We start from the raw sequence: 26,740 nt of genomic DNA on the forward strand, positions 1-26,740 counted from the left end.
GCCCCGAGGACGGTGAAAAGAGACGGTTGCCAGGAGATGGAAGCATTCTTGCTTCGAATGCAGCAGACACTGTTAGGCGTAATGCATTGTATGCATCACTCGATGAGCAAAACTGTCGAGCTTCCATGGCTTGCTAGTCGCGAACCATTACTACGCCACCTCAAGCTGTTGCAATCGCCGTCGTGATCCTGCACCTTCCAGCCAGCTCCATGTCTCGAGGCAGAAGCCTACGCAGCGTTCAGACACCACTTGGGATCGCCATCGTCGGCATGCACACGAGCGTGTCGTCGCACTTGCCTGCGAAAAGCGTCAGTCCGTGCGTATAGACATAGTAGGCTAGCACTCATGCTTGCGCCGAGTGACAGGATGGCACTCACCTGTTCTGCACTTGGGCCACCTAGACAGAAAGGTGTTAGCCATACTCGAACACCGTGTGCCAGTGTCTCAGCAATCAGTGCTGAGGTGGAGATGCAGCACGCATGTCTCAGACGGACCATGCCTCCTGCCCTTCGGATTCACTCACCAGTAAGGGTTTGGATTCACCCAGTATCGAAGACAGCCGCTGGTGTAGTAACCGCCTTGCTTATCGTTCTCGGTCTGGTCGTTGCAACTAAATTCATCAGCGCTGCGTGTGCCGAGAAGGGGGTCCAAACATACTCGTCAACAGGATTCATCAAGTTCTTGTAGCAGGCATCTCTATTCATCTGAATCGGTGGATCGCACGGCTTCTCCTCGATCATGTCGATGCTCACGTCGACGCGGCCTTCCTCGAACGTGCCACGGAAGTGGCGTACGCCTGTACCTTCCAGGATAGCGGTGTAGTTCCTACATGACCGTCAGCTGATCCCGGAAGATGGTGCTTGAGTGAAGGACTCACCAAGACAAGCGAGCAGCCTCGCCATCAATCGGGTAGGTCCACTCGCCGAAGTCATCGCAGTAGTGATTGACCGCGTCTACGATGTCAGCTCGGTCGACGCCGAAGCAAGCGTCGTTGCAGATGACGGTGCTTGTAGGCTCGGCTGCCATGGCCTGGGTGGGAATGGCTTCGACGCGTTGAACGGCGGCGGCGGTGGAGGTTGTGGCGCTTGAGAGTGAGACGAGAGCCATGATGGCAATGATAACGAGGGTGATGGGGTGTGCCATCTTGTCGGTTTGCAGTGATTGCTTGTTGATGGTGGTGTATAATCGTGTCTATGTGTGATTGTGTTCAAGCTTAGTCCGGGAAGTGCAAGTGCAAGTGTGCCGTCAGGCAGCAGGGGCTTCCACGAGGCAGGAGGTAGACATGGCAGCCACGAGGCATGAGGTAGATATGGCAGGAGCTTCCAAGAAGTGGCAACGGCTTCGCATCGATAACCACTCTGGGAAGCGACCAGCATAGATTGACTTTAATTTATCGGCTTCACTTCACCTCCCAACACTCAGTGCTTGATACCACTGGATCAGGCATGGAATCCTTTCTAGATGTACTTACAACGAACCTTCGGAGCCATCCTCAATCATACCAAATCGCATTCATGCCAAACCCCGGCTCCTTGATATCAAGATGAGCCACCCTTCCCAAGAACTCATCCTTCCACCTATAAATCTCCACCCACCCCTGCTCATCATCACAAAGCGCCACCCACTCATCGGTCCACGGACACGGACTCACAGCATTACTATGCCCTCCACTTGTTGGCGTCGGATTCAAGCAGATCTGCCTCTGGACCTGCCCTTCCTTTCCAAGCTTGAACGCCGCGATATAACCTGTCAGCTTGGGAGAATTGCTTCGAGAAGTGGCGAAGAGGTAGTCTCCTGATTGGGAAGTGAAGACGACGTCCGAACGGTACATTTTTGGGTGGAAAGTGGAGAAGTTTGGCGGAATGAGAGGATAGGAGGTGCGAGTGTAGACGGGGAGGTGGGTCTTTTCGTCGATCACGTAGATGCAGAGACGATTGCCGGCTTCCATGAGGACGTAGAGGTAGGCGCCGGAGGGGGAGATCTCGACCCAGCGGGGGTGGTCGCCGGAGTCTTGGGCGTCGACAAAGCCGACGAGTTCGAGGGTACCGTCGGGTTTCTTTCGAGGTCAGCTCAAGCAAGTCTTGCCGCGAGTTAACGTGCCTACCTTCTTATGCGTCCAGATCTTGTTCGCCCACATATCGGCGGAGTACAGGTACTCTTCCTGCGGATCGAAGACCATGCCGTGAATAGCGGACCGCTCGTCAAGCTCGGCATTTTGAACGTTCTCAGCCAGCCTACCCTCAGAGTCAACGCTGTGTACGTTGAGGAAGCCAGCATGATCGTAGAAAGGGTTGCCGTAGACGTAGTAGGGTGCTTTCTTTGCGGCGAGGACAAAAATGGCTCTGGTCTTGGTGTCGCTATCGTTTGCTCGTGCTGGCGTTCCGTTAGATCTTGAAAGGAGTCACACTTCATTGCTACGCTCACGATGTCCACCCATGGGTATCGATGCATGGTGCGTTATTTCACTTGGGCTCGCCATAAAATAGGAACCCCATTTCTTCATGCCGGCTCCATAGATGTTCTTTCGCGCATGCTATCGATCAAGAGTCAGATGCGCACTATATTGTGATGACTCTAAACAATCATGCCCGTACATCGAATGTCATCCATGATATCGGCTGGTCCTCTGGGATTTCCGTTCGTTTGATCAACTTCAGCTCGTGAGTCTCGTCGTCGAACTGCACTGTGAATATTGCTCCTGGTGGCGTCCTTTGTGGTCACGTCTCAGCGAACGATCTTTCCCCTTCGTTCCTTCCGAGTCCACAGCTGCAGTCATGCCGCCAGAAGCTCGGAGCAAGCACAAGTGCCCAATGGTGGCTCTCAGCTTTGTAAATTCTGCTTCAGGTCCTGCACGGAGGCGGATGAAGACGGTTCAGACCTTGATCTGCTCGCACGACCACAAGGAAAATGTCGAAGAAGTGGAAATGGTACACGTACCACGTTCCAATCATAAGATGATGCTTCATGTTGACGTTTCTTGTCGGGCGGAAAGCGGAGCTTGATGAGAGTAGTCTTGCTGTGCGACGGAACATACAAAAGGACCAAGAAGAGACATATACTACCTTGAGAACGTTCCTATCGTCAACTGAAGTGTTGCTGCTAAAGTCATAGCCGCAAGCTGAAGCCGAAACCCATCTTCGGCATTGCCTCCGCTCAACAGACTTTCACTCCTCGTGTCGTGCGTGTTTAGCGAGAAGTGGCGCTCTGCCAGAAGCAGGGATAGTTAGCCTCAACCTTCCAGCCACCAGGAACGCAGTGCAACGGCCAACCCAGACACCGCATCTTTGAGCATGGAAGCGAGAGAGCTGAGTAACAACAGGACATCTCTCTCATCATCCATCGACCGACCCTGTTCGCTCGTTAAAAGACTAGAGCGATCACACTGTCTCACCTCACAGCCTGGTAGCCGGAGCCGCCAGCGCACGAGCAAACACTCACCGACAACCAATCCCAGCCATCCAGCGCATCGTGGAGCCCAACCAACCGAACCAATAGCCAAGGATCACACTACGACTTCGACATGGGCCTCTTCGACGACGGTCGCTCCTACAGCGCACCAGACGGTTTCCTCGGCGTGTCGCGAAGCACACATGGCAGCCACAGTCGTGGTGTCTCACCAGCGCGTAGCGTTGGGGGACGATCGACCAAGTCACAAGGGTACTTTGTGAAACCTTCCGCGAATTCCCATTACTCTTCCTCGCGACCTGGATACGCTCGCAGTGCCAGTGGGGGTTTTTTCGGCGGAGGCTCGAAGAATTATGGGTATGGTGGTGGAAGCAGAGGCATATTTGGGGGCGGCGGAGGGTCCTCGTACTACAAGAGACGGCCTAGAGATGGATATATCCAGTTCCTCGTACACAAGCTGCAGAGGATGATCAAGGACTTGTGGTACTATGCCAGGCGGCACCCTGTCAAGGCATTCTTCGCCGTGATTGTGCCATTGCTAAGCGCAGGAGGTGCTATCCATGGACTGCTGAGACAGTTTGGCATCAGGATGCCATTTGGCCTCGATGGTGCGACGAGGCACGGTGGAGGTGGATACTATGGCTCGAGCGGATACAGCAGCCGAGGCGGAGGAGGGTTGATGGACCAATTTGGCGGCATGAGCGGAGTCATGGGAATCGCTCGAGCTTTTATGTGAACAAGACGAGACTGACACTGAGGCGACTTGTGGAAGGGACGACATGATGGAGTTATGAGATGATCTTCAAGGCGAACGATTTATGAGAAAAAGGACTACGGGACAAGCGCAAGCTTGGGCAGGCTGGCTGACTGCTTGTGTTGCGGATACCCTTTAGGCTACGAAAAAGCAAGAATGTAAAAGTGACGACCTCGATGCTGTCAAACTTGAAGTGAATGAAACAAAAGTAAGTGATCAGTATTACCTGCACATGCTAAACGCAGGCACCAGATCCGGAATGTTCGACCCCACCCACAGCGCTTGCTTCCAGACGGACTTCTTTCTTGATGCGACACAATCACGGACCTCTCTTGCAGCACATAACTATTGCAGAGTGACCTTGGCCAGATCTTACACCGAAACACCATCAACATTATTGACATTCGCATGTTCGCATCCAGGAACATCTTCGCGCAACAAAAGCAGTTTACATATATATCGCTAGCTCCACGCAAGCGCAACATCAGGAAGCATGGATGTCGACAAGGTGATTCGGGCCTTCGAAAATTGGCCAAAGGCGAAAGACTTTCGATACGCCTGCCCACCACCATCAGGCCTGCTGCGACGCACCGTGAATCCACCGCCCCCGCCGCCGACCATCCAAGTCATTCTGGTGTACGGCTCAATTTACGAGATGATTCACAAGATCGTGCCATCTCTGGCGGGACATCTCGGAAATTGGGGCATTTTGAACATCAGCGATCTGTTGTATACGCTCAACAAGCTTCCTCACGACCACCCTGCCAAGAAGGATGTGCTGTGCAACATGGATCGCTATGCTCTCGAGGAGTGCTCCGTTCGCAAGCTCAATCCATCCCCTCAGCTTCTGATCGACATCGTCAAGTGCCAGATCGACGAACATGTCGCTGTCGGCCACAGGAAGTTTATGATCTATGGTCTGCCATCAGGTGCCGGCCCGCTCCATTGGTTTCGCGAGAAGGTAAGTCCCAACAAATCGCCAGGGCTCTATATCTTCGGGTGCATCGTTCTAGTAGCTAACAGCACCACAGATTGCTGAGCCAAACGCCATCATCATTCTGCAAGATCCAGAGCCACTGCCATGGCACGCGCAAGTGAAAGACTACTACAGGGTGGGGAGGAAGACTGACAAAGTCCTCATCGTGCCGGTCGTCGAGAACTCTACCGTGAAGACATACGAGAGACTGCTGAGCGCATTGCGTCAAAGGATACAGGCAAGCATGAGAGCTACCAAGCCAGCTGGGGAAATGGCTGTAGCTCATGTACCCGAAAACCACGCGACCGCAACCACTGATACATCTACACCACCTGCCAAGGGTCCCCAGATCGATAGAACAGATACGCCGATGGTAGATGGAGGTGATGAAGACCCAATGGACACTGGGCAAGACGCATTGGGATCAAAGTGAGTCCAGCCAAGTTTGTGTCGACTGCGCAGGCTGACGAATATCACAGGAACAGCGACGCGAGCTCAAAGACCCCAAAGAGCACGTCAAAGAAAGTGCATAAATCGCAAAGACTTGGAAATCAACGCGATCGAGGGTCACGTAAAAGCTCTAGACTAGAGAGGTTCAATGTTGAGTGAGCGTTGAACCGCCATAGGAACAGCGGTTCGGGTTCCACCCTGATTGGACCAGGCCAGGCCAAGACGCGAAGTCTTTCAATTGGGAACAAAAGCGATTGAGAGCCACACAGAATATTTGATGTACCGAGTCTATGAGTATGTACGCACAGTCATGCACTATGATCCTTGTTGGGTCTCAATCTCTAAGCCACGACCCGTTCATTGTCGCAGAACTTGACTAGCACAGTACCTGAAGAGACTGGTGTCATGAACATGAGTCCTTGCCCCTCTGGATCAACGTGCTGGACGTTCCTGACTCTGGCCCACCTTTCCCTTCGTACAGTATGCACTGCAGTCTGTAAGTATCTCCGCCAATATGTGAGCGCTGGCGCAACACTATTGGGTATAATCGTCGCGGAAGTGACTGCGTGAACCTAAGATGTTGAAGTTCCAGGGTGACCACAGATCACAGTCATGGTTAATACCTAGCTATAAGGTTGGTCTAGATTAGTACTCAGCGTTATTCCATAGATCGTGCGATGCTTACCTGACCCAAAGTGCGCGCGAGTCGGCTCGAGACATCGTTCTGGTGGCCCAAGACCTGTTCAAAAAAAAATCGGAGGCATCCCGGACTCCTCGTCGGTTCTGGAGTGTAGGTGGGTTTGGTTGCTGCAGTATACTCGTGCGCTCTGTTCTAAGTACGGAACTTTGGTGGCAACTTCGCGTACGGTGGTTGAGCTCTTGACGAGCATCACAGGCTTGTACTCGTAGATCAGAGTGAAGGAGTTCTCCTCGTCACCCACCGGGGTCGCAGACGGCTCGTGCTTCTTGGCGGCTGGGTCATCGGGATCGTCGTTGGTCTTGTGTTTCCGGTCATCGAGCTTTGGAGCACTGGCTTGATTGTCCTTGTTCTTGTGGTCACGAGCACGTGGCTTGTACTGTTGACTCTTCGTCAGCAAATATGACCAGAGTGCCAGGGAATTTGGTCACTCACCTCTTCCCCTGTTAGCTCTCCAGTCTTGACGCTCTCCTCATCAAGCGCAGTCTTCGGGACCTTCTTGGAGAGCTCATCGTGGACCTCGCGCATCTGTGTCGACTTCTTGACTGGCATCTTGGAGCGGCTGCCACAGTCGGCCTTGTCCGGAATCGTCTGCACGGCCACGAGGGTGGAAACTTCCTTAGAGCTGGATGATGTACCACGTCCGTTGCTCGTCTGGGTCGTGATCTTCTCCTTGTCCTCAGCCTTGGTCTGTGGCTTCACAAGTTTTGCCGCAGGAGAATGGGGTGTCTCGTTCTGGCCGGGGCGTACATTTGGCTGGGGCTGTAGGGTAGTGTCGACTGGCGGGACTTGCTGCTGCTCCGTAGTCTTGACAGCAGTACTGGCTTCGTTGAGGTCGATGACGGCGGTAGTAGACAAGGTGGTTCCTGGCTCCGGAACTGGCCAGTCGCCTGGCATCTTGCTTAGGGTCTGACCCATGTTGTCCTTCGAACAATTTCACCAGCTGGTAAGAATTTCGTGGCTGGTGTGGAATATGCTGAACTAAGTGCTGAAGGCGCTGTGGAAAGCATCTTGTCGTCCATCGAAGCACGGATCTGCGCACGGACATCACTGTTCGACGCTACGCGTGTGAGTGAGATCTCATGACGCTGTTCGTCCATAAAGCTCTGATGAGGGTCATTAATTTTCAACTGGATTCTGGTGATTTTCGGTCAATTGGGTCATCTTGTGGCATCAAAAGCACATACCATACTGCATATGAAGCCTGTCTAGTCGTCTCCTGTACGTCCTCTATGACATCCTCGAGGCAGTGCCTCATCAAAACTCGACCTGAAACCTCGGATACGTCCGTATCCTCTTCCCATAATGGTAAAAGAACCACGGTATCGGACACATCGCCAACGCCAGGAAAGCCAACAAACTATTCCCCCACCCCAGTCCCAACCCATCATACATCTGCAGTCCGAACAGCGGGAACACCCCTCCAAAGATAGACCGTAGAATCGTATTAGCGGCCATCGCGCTCGCCGCATACAGCGTAAAAGTGTCCACCAGGTACGTGTTGATGCACATAAAGCACGCAATCAAGCCGATGCCCACGAACATCGTTCCAACGAGAGGTACAGCCCACTGCACTTCGTACTGAGCTGTCCAGCCGTAGATGAATAGACCGACCGGTATAAAAGGCCCCGCATACATCAGCAGCGGAAGTCGATACTCCGGTTTGATATCGCCTCCATTCTTCTTCGCAAGCCTCGCCATAACACGATCACTCGTGAATCCCAGCAGTGCAAGGCCGATGAAGTTCCCCAGACCGAGACCGAGGTAAACCAGACCGACGATGCTGTTGGAGAAGCCGTACTGGTCCTCGAATACGAAGGCGAAGGTTGTGAATAGGAGGTAGAGGAAGCCGTAGACGACGGCCATGTAGAGGGACATTGCGGCGCAGATTGGGGAGAGGAACATAAGTTTTGCCGGACGTACGATGGCGCGGGTGAAGAGTTGACGGGGCGAGAGGCCTGTGTCGAGTTTGGAGCGGAGGGACATGTTGCCAGTCTCTTTCTGGAGACGCTTCGTCTTCCACTGGAGCAGGACAGGTGCGTAGGTCTCGCGGAGGAAGATGACGGCTGAGATGGAGGTTACGCCAAGGGCCATGGCTATGACCCAGAAAATCCATCTGTCGCGGGAGTCAGTGCTGTAGCAACTGCGGTTGCTTGACCAGTGCTTACCGCCATCCCTGTGATTCTGATAGGAAGCCGCCTCCAACAGGGCCTACTACAGGCCCTAAGAGGGGCCCCATGGCCCATATTGCCATCTCACCGCCACGTCGCGCTGGTGGCATGAGATCTGCTATGGTTCCGCCGCCGATGGTGACAGGTGCCACTCCCAACACGCCGGCAAAGAATCGGAATGCTATCAGGGAGCCCATGCTAGGCGCCACTGCGCATGCTATTGTGAAAGCGATGAAGCCGACGTTGCACACGTGGTAGACTATCAGGCGGCCATAGAGCTCTGACATCGGTGCGCACACTAGAGGGCCGATGGCGAAGCCAAGGACGTAGATTGAGACGACGAAGGTGGCGATGAGGTTGCTATGGGAATCGAACTCCTTCATCGCTGCTGGTACACCGGGAGCGAACATTGATGAAGCCGGTGGTGTCAAGAACGTCATGGCTGAAAGGACTGCGATGTTTCCCCATTTCTTACCGGCTGACCAGTTTATGGGATTCGCTGGGTCATTTTCGCCATCCCAGAAGACGATGTTGGGATCAAGTTGCTCCTCAGTGATGGTCGTGGGCTGATGCTTCTCCGCACCAATCTCACCACTCTGTAGATGGCTCCCATTGAGCGATGTTGTCTCTGACTTGTCGAGTGGCTCCCCTTTCTCCAGCTCAATCTCTTCGCGGGCGGAGCTTGATAAAGGCTGGACCAAATGTCGAATCAGAGGTGGCTCGACAACGCCTTCATTTGATGGAATGTCTGCATCGTGGCCTTCCTGATATGCTAATCGCACTGGCTCAGGGAGATCGCTGCCAAGATAGCCAGCGATGTCTTTCTGCTGACCCAGGTGGCCACTTTGAGCAGCCATGCTGCGCTGCTAAACTGTCTGGAGCCATGATCAGTACGTTTCTTTGACCAGTCCCTCAACATCTTCGATCTGGCATCGATGCGATGCAGTCCAGTCTCGACAAGAGGCCAAGCATACCTCGGCTTCTCTCCGCGGCTTGCCCAGGCGTCCAAGGGAGCACCCGTGAGCTTCCTTCCTGTCGGGATGCTCCACAAGTTCTAGTATTGCAGGGACTGTACCAAAGTCAATGAATAGCATAAGTGTTGATGCTCTTTTGATGCGCTTGCTGCTTGACAAGGAGGAATGGGATGTTCAGTGTACTTGTGAGGATTGAGCTCGACCGCCACGAGGCCCGCCTACCAGACACAACGCACCTGGCGACGGAAGAGCGGCACATTGGCGCATGCCACTTGCATTGTGCTAGCTTGTGCATTTGTGCTGCTGTCCTCTCCGCAAGATGTTCCCTGCTGGATTGCATAAACAGGGAGATCTGGAGGTGGCGCACGACATCGGTCGAGATGTCGGTCGAATACAATTGGAGATCGCACTCTCCGTGGAGACTCCGGATGAAATACCTGACATGATTGGTTATACTGCATCACGTGTTGTCGTATCAATACACTCCACCTCGAACATGGTGCAAGCGATCATGCCCGTCAACAACCCTACGCTTGATAGCCAGGAGCTCGACTCCTACCTACGCACTTTAGAAGCAGCCAGATCATATTGTGCTGCCAGTCTCTCGATCAGATGCGTGGCGTTCACATTCGACGCGAAGAGGGGTCGGCGTTCGTCCTTGCCCGTGCGCCGTCTTTGTGAAGCATTCTTTCTGCACAACGGGCGTGTTTTCGAGGTCAGCGTTTGATGCTTGCGAGAGCGCCAACAGGAAGGTAACAAGTAAGATGTGTACGGTGATGACAATCGTAGGTCTTTTCAGGCATCGTCAGTCCGGCCAGTGAGAAGTGAAAGTGCAAGGAAGAGAAGTAAGATCGATGGCATACAGTCTGATACAGTAGACTATTGTACAGTAGACTATTGTAGATTTCTATGTCTGGACGCTTGGGCCACGCCAAGATTCCGCGCGCAAATTGTCCCACCTCACGTGAAGACCACATGCAATCTTCCCGCGCGACGTCAAAGATTCATGTTCGCCGTCAGATAGCACACAGCACTTCCGAACAGCAAGGAGCTTGTACCGTAGACTGTGCACACGTACGAAAACCTTAGACCCAACACTGTCCACCGATCCCCGACAAAGCCGACCACAATCGTAGACAACACCACCCAACATGCCGGGCTTCCCTAAGCTCTCCCTCGTGGAAGGCGCATTCGAAGAGCTTGGCCTCGAGCTCGCTGCATACCTCGATACCGCAAAAGGCGAGAGCTCGAACCTCGTTGCAGAGATCACGCCCCTCCTCGCAGACCCAGAGAAGTCGGACAGGCCGAAAGAGACAGACCGCGATGCCGTGCTTAAGAAGTTGGTGGGCGCATGCTCTATCCTGAACGGCGCACCAGAGAGAGAACTGCAGGCCGCATACAACCTTCTCATACATCTCGTGTCGCAGGCCGAGGACCCAGACATGTACATTGCCCGCATATGCCAGTACCTCAAGTCACCCATCACTTCTTCACCACACAACGGCGCTGGCATTGCGCTTGGCATATTGAGCACACTCTACAACACCGTCGAGCCAGATGACTCCACCCGGTTCAACGTACTGCTTGCGATCGTGGAGGTGATCAAGGGCACTGGAAACTTCGAGACATTTGAGCCACAACTCAAGAATGTGGACAGCTGGATTCAGGAGTGGGAGTTGGAGGCAAAGGAGGCACGCAGTCTGTATCTGTCAATCTCCGATGCCGCAGCAGCTGCCAAGGAGCCAGAGCAGAGCTACTTCTACCTCCTGAAGGCTCTCAAGACCACCCAGAATGAGGCCTCATCTCCAGAAGCTCGTGACCTTTCCATTCGTGCACTCAAGCTTGCTCTCCAGAACGACAAGCACTTCGACTTCCAGGACCTCACAGCACTCGACAGCATCCAGTCGCTGCGAAAGTCCGACCAGGTCTGGTCCGAGCTCCTCGAGATCTTCAGCGCACAGAACTACGATGACTTTGCCGACTTCAAGGAGGCCAACAATGACTTCCTCTCCACCAAGGATCTCGATGAGGATGTGCTCGACAAGAAGATGCGCCAACTTACCCTCGCATCTCTTGCAGCACAAGCATCTTCCACACGCACCCTCCCATACGGCCGCATCGCAAAGGAGCTCAACATCCCCACCGAGGACGTGGAAATGTGGGTCATCGACAGCATCCGCAGCGGACTCGTCGAGGGCAAACTCAGCCAAGCGAAGCAAGAGTTCCTCGTGCACCGCAGCACATACCGCGTCTTCACCGACAACCAATGGCGAGAAGTTGCCAGCCGACTAGAGACATGGCGCAGCAGCCTGACGAACGTGCTGGCCGTCATCCGTGCCCAAAAAGAGGAGTTCGTGCGCGAGAAGGAGGCTGAGTTGACCGGTTCAGGTGTTCAGAATGGTCAGGGATACCGACCTGATAGGAGACAGCGCAATGCACCTGAGCGCCAACAGCAGCAATCGATCGAGGTCGAGTAGAGGATCTTGCAGATGATTGATGGAAAAGCGTTTGCTACGATCATGGTTGGCTTGCATTGAGCGCGGCTGGCGTCAGGCGTGTGTGTTGCTGGCTATGCGTTGGAAGGATAGAGCATGATGTGATGCGTTTGATGGATGGGACAGCGTGTGGTCGGTATGATCATGCGAGCGGCGCAGGTAATGCGTATAAGACTTCTGCCCTTTCCTCCCTGAACTTGATTTCTTTCTTCAACATCAAACACTTTTGATAAGCTTTGGACTAACACTGTCGGTCCAGCGCGATGCATACTTCCATCTTACTGTCGGCGACTGTGCTGATAGTCAGCAATGTTGGCACCCTTGCCAGCCCACTCGACCGTGAGGCGGGGACAATCGATCCGGCATTGCTCAGTATACAACCGGGCTCTGACCAGCAGTCGAGTTCTAGCCAACAGACCGGGGTGCAGGCTGGCAATTCCGACTATATACGCAAAGCCGAAGATAACGGCAGGAATCAAGCGAATGCATGGCTCTTTGCGCAGAGCATCGATGAACTGGAAGTAATGCTCGACAAGTATATGAAGCATCACGATGGCAGGATGCAGAAGTGGCAGCGCACCGTAAGCTCAAGGCGGGTCAAAGACGAGTGGACTTGTACGGACACCACTCGATCACCAGGTATGTGAAGAAGAGCGCGCCATGTCCCTCACGCTCTGCGCTAAACTCGATGCCAACGCTATCGATGACCGATGATAGCTGACAGTGTCATCGTTGAAGGTAATTTCAACGGCTTCGAGGAGTCTTTGTCGCATCTTCGAATCGATCCGCCCGCAGGCCTGACCCTTAGACCTCTTGACATTCCTCAGCCTTCGACCTCGATGTACCCAGACGGCCCGTGGGTCAGGATGAAGGCTGTCCAGAATAAGCCGTACAAAGCATTCAGGGATGCACACTGGGAGCCAGATGTGGTCCGGACAAGGCTTAACTCGGTTACCACGAGAACTCCGTTTGAGGTACGTACACCCAGCACGTAGATGCAGGATCGATGTCTTCTGAAGGCATACTGATGACGATAACAGGCCACGGAAATGGCTTATGAGAATGCGTACAATATCGTGGACGGTATCTTGATCCTCCAGTCGGTACGAAAGCCACAGCATGGGATCGACAGGACAGACCTACAACTTCCTCAACCTCACACCTGGGGCGAATTATCCATGCACATCTGGAAGGAGTTGCGGAAAGGGGTTGACGCCCAGGGCGCTTACGGGACGTTCTGCAAGATTGAAGTCGGGGATCAAGGCCAACCCAAACACAACCCCCTGGCAAAGTTCCGGCCGTACGGCGATGAGTCGCAAATACTACGAATCGAGCACAAGTCAACAATGTTTCACTACCCCCATCATCTGAACTACATCATTGTCCCGGATGTCAGTCCAACTACCCAGATCAACAAAGCCCTCCACCTGATTATCAAAGACTGCCTCCTGTCTCGGGACGTCAGACAGATTCCAACCATGGAGAACAGGGAATCCTTTGGGGTCGGACATTGGTGAGATATCCCTTACAACAAACACATGTTGCACATCACTGACTGCTTACAGGTGCTTCTATGCCCTCCTTGGCGCCGGCAACGAACGTATAGCCCTGATGCTGGCACAGCATCGAGACCCGTCAGCCCTCTATTTGGGCCACAAGTTCATTCAGTCGATCTCTATCTTCAAGCCCGCCGAGAAACAGTTCCCCAGCCTGCTCTTCTCCATCGCGGACTGGAGTGACGCGGCGACCGTGGCGAAGGACTTGACTGAGACGGTTTGGCGCTCAGCTGTGGCCAGTGGAGGAAAGTATAAGCCTGTGAGCAAGGAATGCGACTCAGCTCTCCACTTGTAGCAGGAATGGTGGATGCTCTTGATGGTGGCAAGGACTCCGGGCTGGGTCGGGGAGATGGGGGATAGGACGGACTGTTTTATTTTCTACTATGGAGTTGGGGTCACTGGAATGGTGTGGAGGTGATGTATCTTTACAGGGCATGTGACATTGAGCCGTGATATGACAGGGTCAAATCATGCCCTTGGGAGTGGGCATCGTGTACTATCAGTATGGCTAGTCGTAGTACACAAATCGATAGTAACACGGCACAGCAGCGCCGTGTCATGACTGGGGCAGCCATCCACTAGCCTGAGTCACAGCACCGTCCACTCAAGCAGCTGGCTCCATCTCACGGTGTACATGTCCACTAGTGTAACCTGAAGCCGTCAAACTGCTGGGGTGCTGCATCATCCTCGACACCATAGAGGAATTCCAGCATGGACACCAGCGAGGGCCGATAGAACAATTTAAACCATGTTTGGTGTCCTCAACAGTTACCTCACTTTCTCAAACCAAATCATCCCCTTCTTCCGGCCCTCCCTATTCAGACTCTCCTGTGCATCCCTTACCATCTCCAGCTCCATTTCAGCGCCAAGCCACTCGACCTCCCCATCAAGCCCATACTCGAAGATCGCCTTGCTTATAAAAGCGACGACCAATGCCATCTCATTTCTACACTCCAGCACCCTACTAACCGAAGCTTTGGCGTTGTGGGTAGATCTCTTACAGCCTTCCACATCATCGTCGTCGCCGTGCAGATTCACCGCCTGTACATAAAAGGTGGAGAAGGTGTCGTGGGACAAGGCGAAGGCATTCGACCAGAGTCTCGGCGAGGGTTCGGCGAGGAGCATGATTTTGCTGGAGGCTGTAGATGAAGCAAGAAGTGTTTGGTGCAGGGTGAAGTCTGGTGCGGCCTCTTTCTTGTCGAGTAGGAAGCTAATGTTGAGGACACCGTAGGCTGGGTGAGAGTACAGTCCGACGTAATCGTGGATGTTGCCCGGTAGTGGTCGTGACTCAGCTTTTGTAGCTTTCGACAAAGGCTCAGTGTCCTGTTGAGCAGCCACATTAGCCCTCTCGATGTCCCTGGTCGCACCGGGCACCATCATCTCCTTCTTCGCCTCCAGCAATCCATCACTCTCCAAGCTCTCCAAACTCTCGACATCCACCTTCTCCAACCCTGTCAACACCTCCAAAAACAACTTCGTCCCAGCCACCGCAGCCTCCTCACTCCACGAATTGCAAACACTCACAAACCCCAACCTCAACTCCGGCACCAAGAACACATCCGTCAAGAACCCAGGCACGCCACCACCATGAGTGATAACATTATACGGTCCAGCCCTTGCCAAAAGCCAGCCTAGGGCATACGTTATTGGCGCGCCAGAGCTCCTGTACTCACTCGGGAGAACGATCCTGGGCGTCGTCACGTCTGCGAAGAGGCTGGTTGTGATGGGGTTTGTCTTGTTGACGAAGCTCGGTCCGGCAGCGTTGAGGAGAGCCTTGATCCATAAGGCGTAGTCGTTGACCGAGGAGATGATGGCGCCTGCGCCAGCTACGGGGATGATGTTGTAGTACTTTCCCGGGATGTAGTAAGCGTCTCCATGCCAGAAATACCCTCTCGCGAGATTCTTCTTAGCAGTATCGCTACATGCTGCGAAAGCTGTTGAGCGCATGCCGAGAGGCTCCCAGATCCAGGTTCGGAGAACATCTTCAAGGCTATGACCAGTGTGCTTCTCGATCATAGCACCAGCAGTTCCGTACATCAGATTACAGTACTGCCACCGTGTCCGTGGCTCAGCTGTCATGGGTAAGTACCGCATCCGTCTGACATTCTCGATGACAGAAGCGTTGCCCCAACCGTACGCATAGTCGTGGCGTGGCAGGCCGGAGCGATGAGAAAGGGCATCTTCGAGAGTTGTGTGGGATGATTCGTACTCTTTGCTCAAAGCGAAGTCGGGTGCTAAAAGTTCGGACATGGAAGCGGACCATCTGAGGTCTGGGAACTGGGTCTCGTTTTGAACCATCATACCCGCTGCAGCCGCTACAAAGGCTTTCGTCGTACTGCCGGTGTAGTACAGAGTGTCTGCCGTGGCGGGTACATCAGGAAGCTGTTTGAAGCCATAGACCTGGTGTTTATGTTAGTGTGTTGGCCTCGAAATGGAGTGCTGAAGGGGTGGCAGACCTTCGATGCGATCTTATCGCCTTGAACAACCGCTATGCTAATCCCGGGGATGTGTAGTACGTCCAGAAGCTCCTCGGCTTTCTTATCGAATGCCCCATTGAGCGGATCGAACGGGGTTTGCCCAAGCACAGCGTGCACTGTCGTGGTCAGCAATGCTGTCAGCGTCAAAGTCGTGCACATCTTGCTGTGCCGACCAGTGCAGTCTGATCTGGTACTGGAAAGAGTGAGAACAAAGAGACTTATCAGTCTTACTGATATCGGTGCCTGATTCCACCGTCGCGCAGGATCTAGGGTAGCTGCAAGTTCCCTCATCCGAGCTCCATCCTTTGCCAAGTATACAGCTCAATTCGGCATCCTCTTCGTGCCGAAGTGACCATGTCGACCCCGAGCAGTCAACATGGCGATTCGTTACCTGTGTTGGCTGATACCACACCTTACGCAGGCCCGGTCTAATCCACCTCAACCTCACTCTCACTCGGCAAAAAGCACTCGTCCACACAGTCCTCCCCTCCCCATTCACCTCATCGAAAATCTCGTACTCACAATCCCCATGCCCATGCTAATGCACCTCGAGCTAAATGGTTCGAAGCTTCAGTAAAGCTTGTCGTTGCTGTCAGAGAGCCGATGTAGCAGCTAAAGAGAGGCAGTTAATGGCCGCCGACAAGGCAGCTTCGCTCAAATATCATTTCATTGTGTTCATCATGCGTACAATACGCAGAAGGTTCTGATGGTGCTATCTTCCCAATCGTTGCGGGCTTTGCCACCAGACAATGCCATTTCAACATGATCCGAGCCCTACTGCAATGCCCTTCACATGACATGGCTATACACACCTCATGCCTATCTGCACGACGCCATCCTAACGTGCCATGCTAGCTTGCATATTTCTGGGGCTCCCTTGCAGTTGTGATCCTGGACTCTGCACACTATTCCCAACAGCAACGCCACTACCCGAGCTGCCAATGCGCTGCATTTGCGGAGTGTTGCTTCTCGAAGGGGGTCGCTGATTGTTCATGCCAGCTATAGGGTTGCTCGTCGGATTCATGTTGGAGTACTGCAGACTTGGACTGGCAGGCGCCATGCTGGGACTAGCATGATTCACGCTCGGACTTCCGTTCAGTTGTGCGTGGCTGTTGTGAGGGCTGTGCGACTGCATCTGCTGCTGCATCAGCTTACGCTGCTGATATTGCAGGTTTTGAGCATAAAGTTGTTGTTGCGAAGGACTGCTGCCATTGGCTGGTGGACTGATGTTTGCTGTTTGAGCAGTCTCGCCGCCATTCGCGTACGTGCCATTGACGTTCGATGCTTGACCAGTGGGAATCTGTCCGTTGCGCTGGTAAGCTAACTGGCTGTTAGCATACTGCGGCTGCACGACGTTCGATGATGGTGTCGAGATACCAGTGGCAGCGTTGATGGCGGTCTGCCTTGCTTGCGAGGACTGGGACAGCTTTGTCATCTGTTGCGTGGCCATGACTTTGAGGTTTTCCTCGCTGACGCCAGGATTCTGAGCACGAATCTGATTCTGAATAGCGATGATCTGAGGAACGTGGCCAGACGAAAGCTGCCGGGGCATACTTTGTGGGGTTGGAGGCGGAGGCATGCTGGGCGAGGATGCGGACAGCTGTGGATTGCTATTGGTGTGGTTCATGTTCTGAGCCTGTGCACCATTAGCTTGCTGCTGATGATATGCTTGAAGGAGGGCCTGATTTTGTTGAAGCTGTTGGGCAGTGGTCATTGTGCTTCCACCGGGACTGGACATATTACCATTCTGCATCGGGTATTGCTGCTGATTGACGAACTGTGGGTTTCGTCCTTGTGCGCTACCAAGGGTCATTTGCTGCATGTTTGGAGGAGGTGCCATGCCGCCTCGAGCCTGCATTTGAGCTTGTGGTATGCCCTGTGCATTGACCTGAGGAGGTGCCAAGTGCCCATTGCGCTGTGGTGCCATTTGCATTCGTGCTTGCTGCTGGGCTGCGTTCTGGACACCATTTGGTTGCGGTTGACCATTGGGCATCTGTGCTTGCTGAGGCGCTTGACCAGGCCCTGGTGGGCGTTGTTGTTGCCCAGGCGGCATTGGTTGGGCTAGACCTTGAGCCGCTGCTCGCGCTGCTGCGATTTGACGTTGTTGAGCCTCGATCATCTTTTGACGATGCTGTTTCTGCGCTTCGAGGATCTGCATGTCGCGTTCGTGCCGCTTCTTGCTGAACTCTTGTGGCGTCATCTTGACCATCTTCTGCGCAGGCTGGGCTTCCGTCTGCGACTTCCTCTGAGCAGCAGCACGTGCGTTCTCGGCTTGTTTCCAGGCGGCCTGTTCGCGCCTCTTCGCAAGCTTCCTGAAGCCATCGACCATCCACAGATATCTTGTAGATCTGCGCTTCTCGACACGAGTAGGTGTCGTACGCCGTCGAAGAGGTATATGGGTCGGTCCACCGCTCTGCGCTGCTTGCTGTTGGATGTGCGCCACTTGTGCCTGGTAACGCCGCTCAGCAGCCTGCTGACTTTGCTCGAGTCTTTGGAACCAAGTTTTGAAGTAGACTGTCTTGCGCATGTCGGCAGGAAGCGATTCGAGCTCGACCCAACGCTCGAAACATTCCCATGGTGTCCTCCGCTCGGCCGAGCTCTTGTAACGGGTTGGCAATGCCATCTCGTCAGCAATGAGCGACCAGTTGAATGAGTACTCTTTGGCAAGCTTTCTAAGCTTCTGGTCGTCCTCCCAGATCCACTGTGAGCCACTGCGATATTCGTAGAAGGATATCGTCGGCATGATGAACTCAGATGGTGGCCTAAACACATTGTTGGAATGTAGGCGATCGCGGATAGCCTTGTTGTCGGGGTGGAAGAGAGCACACTCGACGTCTTCCGCAGGCAGATGATCTGCATCACGCAGCCGCTTGCTCGCCGGTTCTTCACCCACTATCTCCGCTTCATCCTCGTAGTCATAACGACTTCGCTTGCGAGGAGGTGCGGGTGCTTTGGGCAGAATCTTGCCACTAACGAATTTCGACACCGATGTCACAGGTTCTGGCTGATGCTTCAGTTCGCGATCCAAAAGGCCAGTCTTTGGTAATGCAGCAAGCGCCTTTGGAAGTTTGCCAGACTTCTGCAGTTCTTCTATAGCGTCTGCCAACTCCGGAGCCACGACTAGGGTCCTTGGCAGAGGAGTAGTCGATCGCGGAGTTGGTGGCGAAATGTCGTCTTCGGGTGCAGAATCACCTCCTTGCTCCAGATCTGGCACATCGGCATCGGGTTCAGACTTCTTCGCATGCTTGGCCTTCGTCTTGATTTGCAGCTGCGCACGCTGTTCTGGGTCGGCGTTCACCCACTCGGCGCATCGTTGCGCTAGCCACGCACAAACGCTCCTCTTCATCTTCCTTTCGGCTTTGAAGTCCTTGCGCATCCACTTCATCTCTTGCATCATGTGATCGAGATGACAGACAGGCTGTTCAGGCTCTTTCATCTTTTCCATTTGACGAAGCGACCACTTGTTGGCATTTTGGAGCTGATAGATTCTGCGGAGCATCCGGAAGTCAAGTCGTTCATGGATGGCGGTAAAGTGATCTTCAGTTGACAGAGCTTTGGGTACCATCTTAATGAGATCACCCAATGTTCTAGTCCCAGAGTTCTGGGCCTCATGAGCTTGAATCCTGAAAAGCGATTCGAGATAGTCCCGTTCTGGATCTCCTGATGCACCTTTCAACGTCTGCAGCTGCTCGAGCGCAGACGTGGACGTAACAGGTGTCCGATGCGGTAGACTTGCTTGAGAAAGTTGTCGTAGCATGGCTGGCGTGAAAGTATTCTCTTGTGGATGGCGCACACTCATTGGGGAGACCGGCACTGACGATGAAGCCTCTTTGCGACGGCTCGCTGACTGTTCCGGGGGAGGCGACTGTATGTGACCAAGGATCTCTGAGACAGACTTTTGACGCATCGCGCCAGATGAGACTCGTGTTGTCATTCCGCCGCGTCTAGCTGAAGCTGATGTGGAAGAGGACGTCTGCGCGGTGGCGATTGCTGCCTCAGCAGGCTGTGTTGGTCCGAGAGGTGGCTGTGATGTTTTCCTTCGCGCGACAGCGATAGTATCGCCATGATCCTGTGCCGTAGACTGCTGGACAGCAGTTGTCCTCACTTCTGGCTCACCTGACTGATTATCACGAGCTGAGTCGGCAGAGGGTTTAGCATCCGCATCGATCTCTGCCACGGCCTGCTCGGCCTCGGTAGATTCACGGCCATCTTTATTGTCTGGCTCGGGCCCACCAACAGCCTCTCTCGCTGCACGTTCTTCGGCTTCACGTGCAGCAGCTTCGCGTTCTTCCCATCTGAGTTGCTCATCGGGTGTTTCTGCCACGTCGCCTAGCGCCTGCTTGCGAGCGATCTCCTTTTGTGCCTCGAGGATGCGATCGTGCTCCTCTTTCGCTCGTTGTTCTTCGGCCGATGGTTGAAGGTCCTTCGGGGGAGGAATCTCAACCTGCTCGCCCTCAGACTCGGGAGAAGTATCGGGCGAGTCTTGAGGTGGTCGAGGCGTCGAAGTAGAGTAAGGACCAACGGTAGATGATGGAGACGAGGCAAGCTCGTTGTGGGGTGCGGCAAGACGTTGCGATGATCTGGACTCGGTCTCAGACTGCCTCCTCTGCTCCAGATCGGCCTCACGCTCGCGCAACTTCTGTTCCTGCACCTCTTCAGAAGGAAGATGCACGACCTTTGCTGGTTTCGAAGGCACTTCGTCGTTCACTAGTTGCTGTACTGAGCTCGATAGATTGGCCTGCTCCTCGAGTTGAGGTGGTGCTACCTTTGCCGGCGCGATGTCGCGCTCGTCCACAGCAGAGGCTTCCCTCGAAGCATGAGCTGGCAGAGCAATTGAAGGTGATGTTCCTGGGGGTGGTTCCGTGCCTAATTGGCCCGCGGTGTGGATGTTGGGCGTAGCAGCGTCTGGAAGAGAAGCATTGGGATCCAGGAAACCAGCTGTAGCGCTTGCATCGGCAGAAACAGAAGATTGCGCCTGGTCAGTAGGTTTGACTGGCAATGACGAAGGGTTTGCCGCATGTATGGAAGCGTCCTGTTGTGTTGGTGCTGTTGTGGCGGGTGGTGGTGGCAGCAGTACAAGCTGGCCTATGTCGAACGTTTGGCCGCTACAACATGTTAAATGTGCTCAATGCCAGAAACACGAGCGATACATACTTTGCGATGTCATTCTGCTGAAGAAAAGCGAGTTCCTCGTTGGAGACATGCTCCAAGTCGATCGCTTTGCTGAGGAATGTGTCGATGTTTACATCCTTGTCGACGGTAGCGAAGGCGCGGTACAGTGCTAGCAGCTCGGTCGCATGTTTTGAAGCCAGGCCACTGCGAGCATCAATCGTTAGCATCGCGACCATTTGACGGCCAAAAAACTCGCAACAAAACGTGCGACCGTGATCTCGCGCTCGAGAAACATGGTCATGCAGGCGGTAAGGATTATACAGCGAAGGGGACGTACGTCAACTCATGTTTCCGCTCGAGCAAGACGTCGCGTCGCAGCAAATCGCCGACCAGCGACATGTGATTGTGTCAATTCTGGCGTGCTGCATCTGTCGTTCGATGCAGATGCGCGTGGGTTATTCTGCGATGGAGTGGTGGGAATTGTTGATGGAATGCTGTCGCACCGTCGTCGGCTGTCGCGTTCTGTCTTGTTGGGCGATGCAGTGACTGATGTCGCGATGCTCTCCGCTGCTGGCCGTCGGCAAACTTGGCTCCGTCTTTGGGTTCGTTCGGCTAGCTGCTCTCGCGCTAGTGATAATTTCGAGCAGACTTCAATGTTCCTGTCGGGGAGACCCAACGCCAGCAACTGATAAGTACAACCTGAGTACAACATCGCAATATGGCCACGACGTCTGGAAAGAGAAAGCGCGCAGACGGTGCTACGCAACTGCTGCCTGCGAAGCAGCAGGCGACCGCTGCCGCTGCGGCACAGCACAAGTCCTCCACAAAACAGAGCTCCAACAAGCCGACATCCAAGGCAGACATATCTGCAAGGACGAACGGGAGCCATGCCCACGACCAGAACAACTTCCATGTGCAGATAGTAACCGGATCATACGAACGAGTTCTCCATGGTATCTCGGCCACCATCCCACCAAAACAGCTTCAACGACAAACCGAAACATCCAATGCAGCAGGCACAGAGACGCCATCAACCACAGAAGGCATCACATTCTCAGATACATTCCTCTTCGCCGCCCACGAATCTGCAATCCGCTGCCTCGCCATCTCCCCACCCACAGACGAGTCTGACAAACGCTACCTCGCCACTGGAGATTCCGGCCACCGCATCAACGTCTACACCCTATCAACCGCCCCTCCCACCCTATCCTCAAACCCCAAACTCCCCTCCCTCTCCGGCACAACCATAACAGAAAACCGCCGCAACCGCAACCTCGGCTCCCTAAACATCCACGAACGCGCCATCACCCGCCTCCAATACCCAACCAAAACCAAACTCTTCTCCGCCGCCGAAGACGCCACCATCCAAATCACGCGAACCAAAGACTGGACCACCCTCGAAAGCATCAAAGCCCCAATCCCCAAACCTATCGGCCGCCCTAGTGGAGATACTGCCGCGCCGGGTGAAGTTCCAGCGGGCGTGAACGATTTCGCCATTCATCCGTCCCAGAAGGTTATGCTCAGTGTAGGCAAGGGCGAGAAATGTCTCCGACTGTGGAACCTCATGACGGGCAAAAAAGCTGGTGTGCTGAACTTCGACCGCGAGCTTCTATCGCAGGCTAATGAAGGTCGCTTCGCGAGTGGGGACGGGAGGAGAGTTTTATGGGAGGAACCTGCGGATCCTGAGGCGGAGGCGGATCTCAACTTTGTTGTTGGGTTGGAGAGGGCTGCGGCGCTGTATGGAGTGGACTCGAAGCCGAAGGCTGTGATTAAGGCCACACCTTCGACGAAGTTCCATGAGATGCGGTTCCTGACGCTGCCAAGCTCTGCTGGAAGTATTCTGGCTGTCTCGACCGAGGACGGAAGGATCTTGTTCTTCGATGTTGGCGCGATAGGGAACGGGGAGGACGGGAAACTGCCTCTGGTGCCCTGTGTCGCGCAATTGGGAGGCACTGCTGCGGGGATTGTTGGGAGAATCAAGGACTTTGACATCGTGCCACTTCCGAAGACAGAGGCGGGTGAGCATAGGTGGTTGTTCGTGACGGGGAGCAGTGATGGGTCGATTCGGTTGTGGAACGTATTCGAAGATGAGGTCTCGAACAGTACTGGCAAGGCAGATTCTGCTCCCAGGCAAGCTGGGACCGCGATTGCAGCGCAGAAGACGGACGCGAGAATTACGTGTCTTGGCGCGTTCATGCTAGATGGCAAAGTCAGCGATGCGACAAGTGATGCGACCGAGGCGTTAGCAGGTGCAGATCTTGAGGATGGGCCAGAAGAGGAGGATTCAGATGACAGTGACTCTGAGTAGTAGCATTTATAGCTTACTATGGTATCTCGTCTCTGAGCGTGGCCTTTAGCCTAGCATACCGAGTCGTCTTCTCGTGCTGCTCATGATATCTTTTCTCTTCCCAAACCTCATCGTATGCAAAGCACAACTTCAGCACCTCTTGCGTGGGTGAAGTACCTTCAGTTCCTGCTTTAACAGTATACCCTGCCAAAACACCCCCTCCAACCTTCCTACCCAACCTCGTCCACCGAGTCCGCCCGTGTCATCCTACTCCACAAACTCCCCCCCAGCCCACCCCCTCTTCTTCACCCCCAACTCCACCGCCGCAGCGCCCCAATCCTCCCCATGATTATGTCCCTTCCCCGCTTCATCAATCCCCGCCCTCTCCAACCCTTGCTCCTCTGTCAACAGCGTCAACAACCCAAAAATCACCGGACACCCCGTATCCATCTGCACCTTCATCAACGCATGGCTCACCGCATCACTGATATACTCAAAATGCATCGTGCTCCCCTTGATCAGGGCGCCAATACTTATCACCGCATCAAACGACCTCGTAGACGGGGGGTCTTTGTCTTTCTTACCCTCGAGGGACAGATCGGCGGTGGAGGAGGAGAGGAGGTCCGTAGCGGATTGGAGGAGCACGCCGGCGCGGGTTTGCTGTGTTTGCCCGGCTTGGATCATTTGCTGCGTTGCGTAGGGGAGTTCGTAGGAGCCGGGCACGGATTGGAGGATTATGTTTTCGTCCTTGACACCGGCGGCTGTGAGGGATTTCTTGGTGCCGGCGATGAGGGCGTCGATGATTTTGGTGTTCCAGCGGGCGTGGATTATGCCGATGCGGAGGTTGGAGCCTGGGAGGTGTTAGATGGTGTGGAGGGAGGGGTGGGAGGAGGAATTGTGGTACCGTCGTAGGCTTTGGCTTCGCCGGGGCCTTTGAGGGTTGTCATGGTGGATGTAGTGATGGTTTGGTGGTGCGTAGAGCTGTTTGGTAAGGGAATTGTTATGTTGTGTCGTGTTATGATATGAGTCCCTGAGAGCTGTCCTTATTGATTGAGCTTCGACAAAGCACCCCGCCAATGATCGAATCTTGGCGCAACGTCTGATGCAAGGTACAGGGGTCTCAAGGAAAGTCTCTCTGGAGGGGTCGATCAACAACAACCTGCTCTCATCAACATCAACATCAATCAATCACTCCATTCCGTCAAATCTGCGTTTTCGACGATAAGCATCATGTTGGCGAGCCTCGAGCTGTACTTCCGAAGAGTTGCGCTATCACAGTAGCTACTATCGACAGGTCCTTCCGGATGGATCCCTACTTCGCCTTCCTAGGTACACAATTCCAACGACACATCTTTTGATTGAGGCATTGATCCAGGTCGTGGGAACCGCACCTATCGAGCGATAGTGAGACGTTTGATAAGGACAGAAGACTTCCCAACATGATCTCTCCGGTGCCTTATAGATGCCCAGATCTGCGCTCTGTTGTTGAAATGACTTTTGTCCCAAGTGTACAGGTGGAACACGCGGCTACACAACACGCGAAACACAGCTCCACTGGCAGAATGGAGCGTGCTTAAATGAGCGGTCCAGTGCACTGAGGTCTATTCATGACAAAGAAGCTCCGATCTATGATTCGCACCACTCGTTATGCGACAATCCAAGCTGCGACCATCTCACGAAGTTTTGTCTCGATCGGGATTGAACTCAAGCTACCTCATCCTGGCTGACACAATGCTTCGTTCAAGTTCCGCAAATCACTTGTATCGAGTAGCCACATCCGGTTGTTAGAAGCAATCGGCGACTGGAAAGACAACATCAAGCTTACCCTAACAGCATGGGACTTCGCCACCTGCTCAGCTTAGGCATGTTGGGCTCGCATCTGGGTTGTGCAGGAGATCAGGGCTGGTCTGTAAAACATCAGGACAATCTTTTGTGGGAGAACCATCATATCATGGTGGGCGCACGAAATGGTCGAAGACTTGCGCGCGAGCACTGCCACGATAGAGGACTACTTTCCTTCACGCATCCCGCCATACGACCCAAGATTTACCTTGATATGGTGCTCGATCACAGTCCTTGTTAGCAGTCTCTGACTGTACGGACCTCTTCCTGCGGTTCTGGACCTGCGGTCCTAAAATGGAGTGTGGTACAGACGTAAAAGTACCGTCTAGTGAAGGCGTGTAGACACCGAGCACTATCATTTCACATGCTACATTAATCCCGCGAACCTTTATTGCCCATGGTCACCGTCCGCTTGCCCCATACGTTTCCTTGTATCCATGTCGTGTGGCTGCTACTAACACAACCCATCGGTACCTAATCCCAGTCAGCCTTTGCTTGACATGTGATGTACAGTGAGTAGGACACCTACACTTTGACGCCTCATATTCATCGACACCGATTGAGAGCAAACAGGCAAGGAGTGCGGCTATTGCTGTTATCATACACATCCAAGCCAGGCCTTCGTTATTCAAACATACCTTGAGCCCCTGGTACATAGGCTGCAGCGCATGAAGCGCCAGTCTCTGCGAGAACGGTGACGCAAATCTCAAGTCGTTTACAACCCGCACACCAACCGAGCCGGTGGCCCAGTACCTCGATATGAAGGTTTTCACAAAGAGAGGATTGTGGAGAGGAGTTGACGTCTTCTTTCATTTCTGGAGCCGATAGACCCGTGGATTTTTCCACATCTGGAGCTGATAGATCCGTGGATTTTTCCACATCTGGAGCTGATAGATCCGTGGATCCTTCCATTTCTGGAGCTGATAGATCCGTGTATCCTGCAGGGTCGGTCGGCATCGTGTTACCAACGGCAAGGAAAGCCAGCTGGATGGCGAGGAGGGAGACAATAGATGATCGCATAATTGCTGCGGTTGTCGATCTGCGGAGTGAGAGAAGCGTAAAGATTGCAAGCTGTACAGACTTGGTGATGGAAGAAGTGAAGAGACAAAGTGGAGGGCGAGCGAGGAGTTTATATATGCTATCGAACTTCTATAGATCGCTGATCTCTATCTACCGTGATGTCTAGTTGTCCATTGATCTCCAGCATGCCGGTAGATGCTCTGCTCTCACTAGGATATCACTCCAACATATTCATTGCTAGCCTCTTGACACTGTGATGTCCAGTCGTCCATCCCACGTGCGTATAGCTGTCCTACTTGTTATACCGTAATATTTATTAACATGCCCGTAGATGTCTTGCTCTCACTAGGATATCAATCCAACATGTTTATTGCTAGCTTCTAGGTACCGTAATGTCTAGTCGTCTATCCTACGTGCGTATAGCTGTCCTACCTGTTATACCGTAATTTCATTGCTAGCTTCTAGGTACCGTAATGTCTAGTCGTCCATCCGACATGCCGCTAGATCTTTTGCTCTTACTGGGA

The 26,740-nt window shown here is 53.7% G+C and overlaps 13 protein-coding genes across 13 annotated transcripts; 5 read left to right on the top strand and 8 right to left on the bottom strand.

Annotated features, from left to right (window-relative positions):
* Positions 1-227: 227 nt before the first annotated feature.
* CLAFUR5_12242 (uncharacterized protein) lies at positions 228-1,143 on the bottom strand (the record flags this gene model as incomplete). Its single annotated transcript, XM_047911390.1, has 4 exons — positions 228-297; positions 524-610; positions 658-825; positions 878-1,143. The coding sequence occupies 4 exons, from the start codon at positions 1,141-1,143 to the stop codon at positions 228-230; spliced, it is 591 nt and encodes a 196-aa protein (XP_047766851.1).
* Positions 1,144-1,492: 349 nt separating this feature from the next.
* Positions 1,493-3,032, bottom strand: CLAFUR5_12243 (Carboxy-cis,cis-muconate cyclase; the record flags this gene model as incomplete). The annotated part of the gene is made up of 5 exons (XM_047911391.1): positions 1,493-2,056; positions 2,105-2,373; positions 2,425-2,533; positions 2,595-2,709; positions 2,938-3,032. 5 exons carry the CDS (start codon positions 3,030-3,032, stop codon positions 1,493-1,495), a joined length of 1,152 nt encoding a protein of 383 aa, XP_047766850.1.
* A 488-nt stretch (positions 3,033-3,520) lies between these two features.
* Positions 3,521-4,141, top strand: CLAFUR5_12244 (uncharacterized protein; the record flags this gene model as incomplete). The annotated part of the gene is made up of 1 exon (XM_047911392.1): positions 3,521-4,141. One exon carries the CDS (start codon positions 3,521-3,523, stop codon positions 4,139-4,141), a length of 621 nt encoding a protein of 206 aa, XP_047766856.1.
* Positions 4,142-4,652: 511 nt separating this feature from the next.
* Positions 4,653-5,568, top strand: CLAFUR5_12245 (uncharacterized protein; the record flags this gene model as incomplete). Its single annotated transcript, XM_047911393.1, has 2 exons — positions 4,653-5,120; positions 5,191-5,568. 2 exons carry the CDS (start codon positions 4,653-4,655, stop codon positions 5,566-5,568), a joined length of 846 nt encoding a protein of 281 aa, XP_047766855.1.
* Positions 5,569-6,328: 760 nt separating this feature from the next.
* CLAFUR5_12246 (uncharacterized protein) lies at positions 6,329-7,200 on the bottom strand (the record flags this gene model as incomplete). Its single annotated transcript, XM_047911394.1, has 2 exons — positions 6,329-6,661; positions 6,718-7,200. The coding sequence occupies 2 exons, from the start codon at positions 7,198-7,200 to the stop codon at positions 6,329-6,331; spliced, it is 816 nt and encodes a 271-aa protein (XP_047766854.1).
* A 339-nt stretch (positions 7,201-7,539) lies between these two features.
* CLAFUR5_12247 (Efflux pump radE) lies at positions 7,540-9,310 on the bottom strand (the record flags this gene model as incomplete). Its single annotated transcript, XM_047911395.1, has 2 exons — positions 7,540-8,398; positions 8,451-9,310. 2 exons carry the CDS (start codon positions 9,308-9,310, stop codon positions 7,540-7,542), a joined length of 1,719 nt encoding a protein of 572 aa, XP_047767599.1.
* A 1,268-nt stretch (positions 9,311-10,578) lies between these two features.
* On the top strand, positions 10,579-11,904 carry CLAFUR5_12248 (Eukaryotic translation initiation factor 3 subunit M; the record flags this gene model as incomplete). Its single annotated transcript, XM_047911396.1, has 1 exon — positions 10,579-11,904. The coding sequence occupies one exon, from the start codon at positions 10,579-10,581 to the stop codon at positions 11,902-11,904; it is 1,326 nt and encodes a 441-aa protein (XP_047766849.1).
* A 281-nt stretch (positions 11,905-12,185) lies between these two features.
* Positions 12,186-13,773, top strand: CLAFUR5_12249 (uncharacterized protein; the record flags this gene model as incomplete). The annotated part of the gene is made up of 4 exons (XM_047911397.1): positions 12,186-12,561; positions 12,661-12,896; positions 12,963-13,435; positions 13,488-13,773. The coding sequence occupies 4 exons, from the start codon at positions 12,186-12,188 to the stop codon at positions 13,771-13,773; spliced, it is 1,371 nt and encodes a 456-aa protein (XP_047766848.1).
* A 473-nt stretch (positions 13,774-14,246) lies between these two features.
* Positions 14,247-16,246, bottom strand: CLAFUR5_12250 (D-aminopeptidase; the record flags this gene model as incomplete). Its single annotated transcript, XM_047911398.1, has 2 exons — positions 14,247-15,878; positions 15,935-16,246. The coding sequence occupies 2 exons, from the start codon at positions 16,244-16,246 to the stop codon at positions 14,247-14,249; spliced, it is 1,944 nt and encodes a 647-aa protein (XP_047767295.1).
* A 547-nt stretch (positions 16,247-16,793) lies between these two features.
* Positions 16,794-21,466, bottom strand: CLAFUR5_12251 (Chromatin modification-related protein eaf1; the record flags this gene model as incomplete). The annotated part of the gene is made up of 3 exons (XM_047911399.1): positions 16,794-21,060; positions 21,110-21,271; positions 21,405-21,466. The coding sequence occupies 3 exons, from the start codon at positions 21,464-21,466 to the stop codon at positions 16,794-16,796; spliced, it is 4,491 nt and encodes a 1,496-aa protein (XP_047767296.1).
* A 319-nt stretch (positions 21,467-21,785) lies between these two features.
* Positions 21,786-23,375, top strand: CLAFUR5_12252 (uncharacterized protein; the record flags this gene model as incomplete). Its single annotated transcript, XM_047911400.1, has 1 exon — positions 21,786-23,375. The coding sequence occupies one exon, from the start codon at positions 21,786-21,788 to the stop codon at positions 23,373-23,375; it is 1,590 nt and encodes a 529-aa protein (XP_047767297.1).
* Positions 23,376-23,621: 246 nt separating this feature from the next.
* Positions 23,622-24,301, bottom strand: CLAFUR5_12253 (6,7-dimethyl-8-ribityllumazine synthase; the record flags this gene model as incomplete). Its single annotated transcript, XM_047911401.1, has 2 exons — positions 23,622-24,205; positions 24,259-24,301. 2 exons carry the CDS (start codon positions 24,299-24,301, stop codon positions 23,622-23,624), a joined length of 627 nt encoding a protein of 208 aa, XP_047767298.1.
* A 1,349-nt stretch (positions 24,302-25,650) lies between these two features.
* CLAFUR5_14678 (uncharacterized protein) lies at positions 25,651-26,216 on the bottom strand (the record flags this gene model as incomplete). The annotated part of the gene is made up of 3 exons (XM_047913826.1): positions 25,651-25,670; positions 25,726-25,782; positions 25,835-26,216. 3 exons carry the CDS (start codon positions 26,214-26,216, stop codon positions 25,651-25,653), a joined length of 459 nt encoding a protein of 152 aa, XP_047767027.1.
* Positions 26,217-26,740: the final 524 nt, after the last annotated feature.

Source organism: Fulvia fulva, chromosome 10, assembly GCF_020509005.1.
Source record: "Fulvia fulva chromosome 10, complete sequence".
Lineage (NCBI taxonomy): Eukaryota > Fungi > Ascomycota > Dothideomycetes > Mycosphaerellales > Mycosphaerellaceae > Fulvia > Fulvia fulva.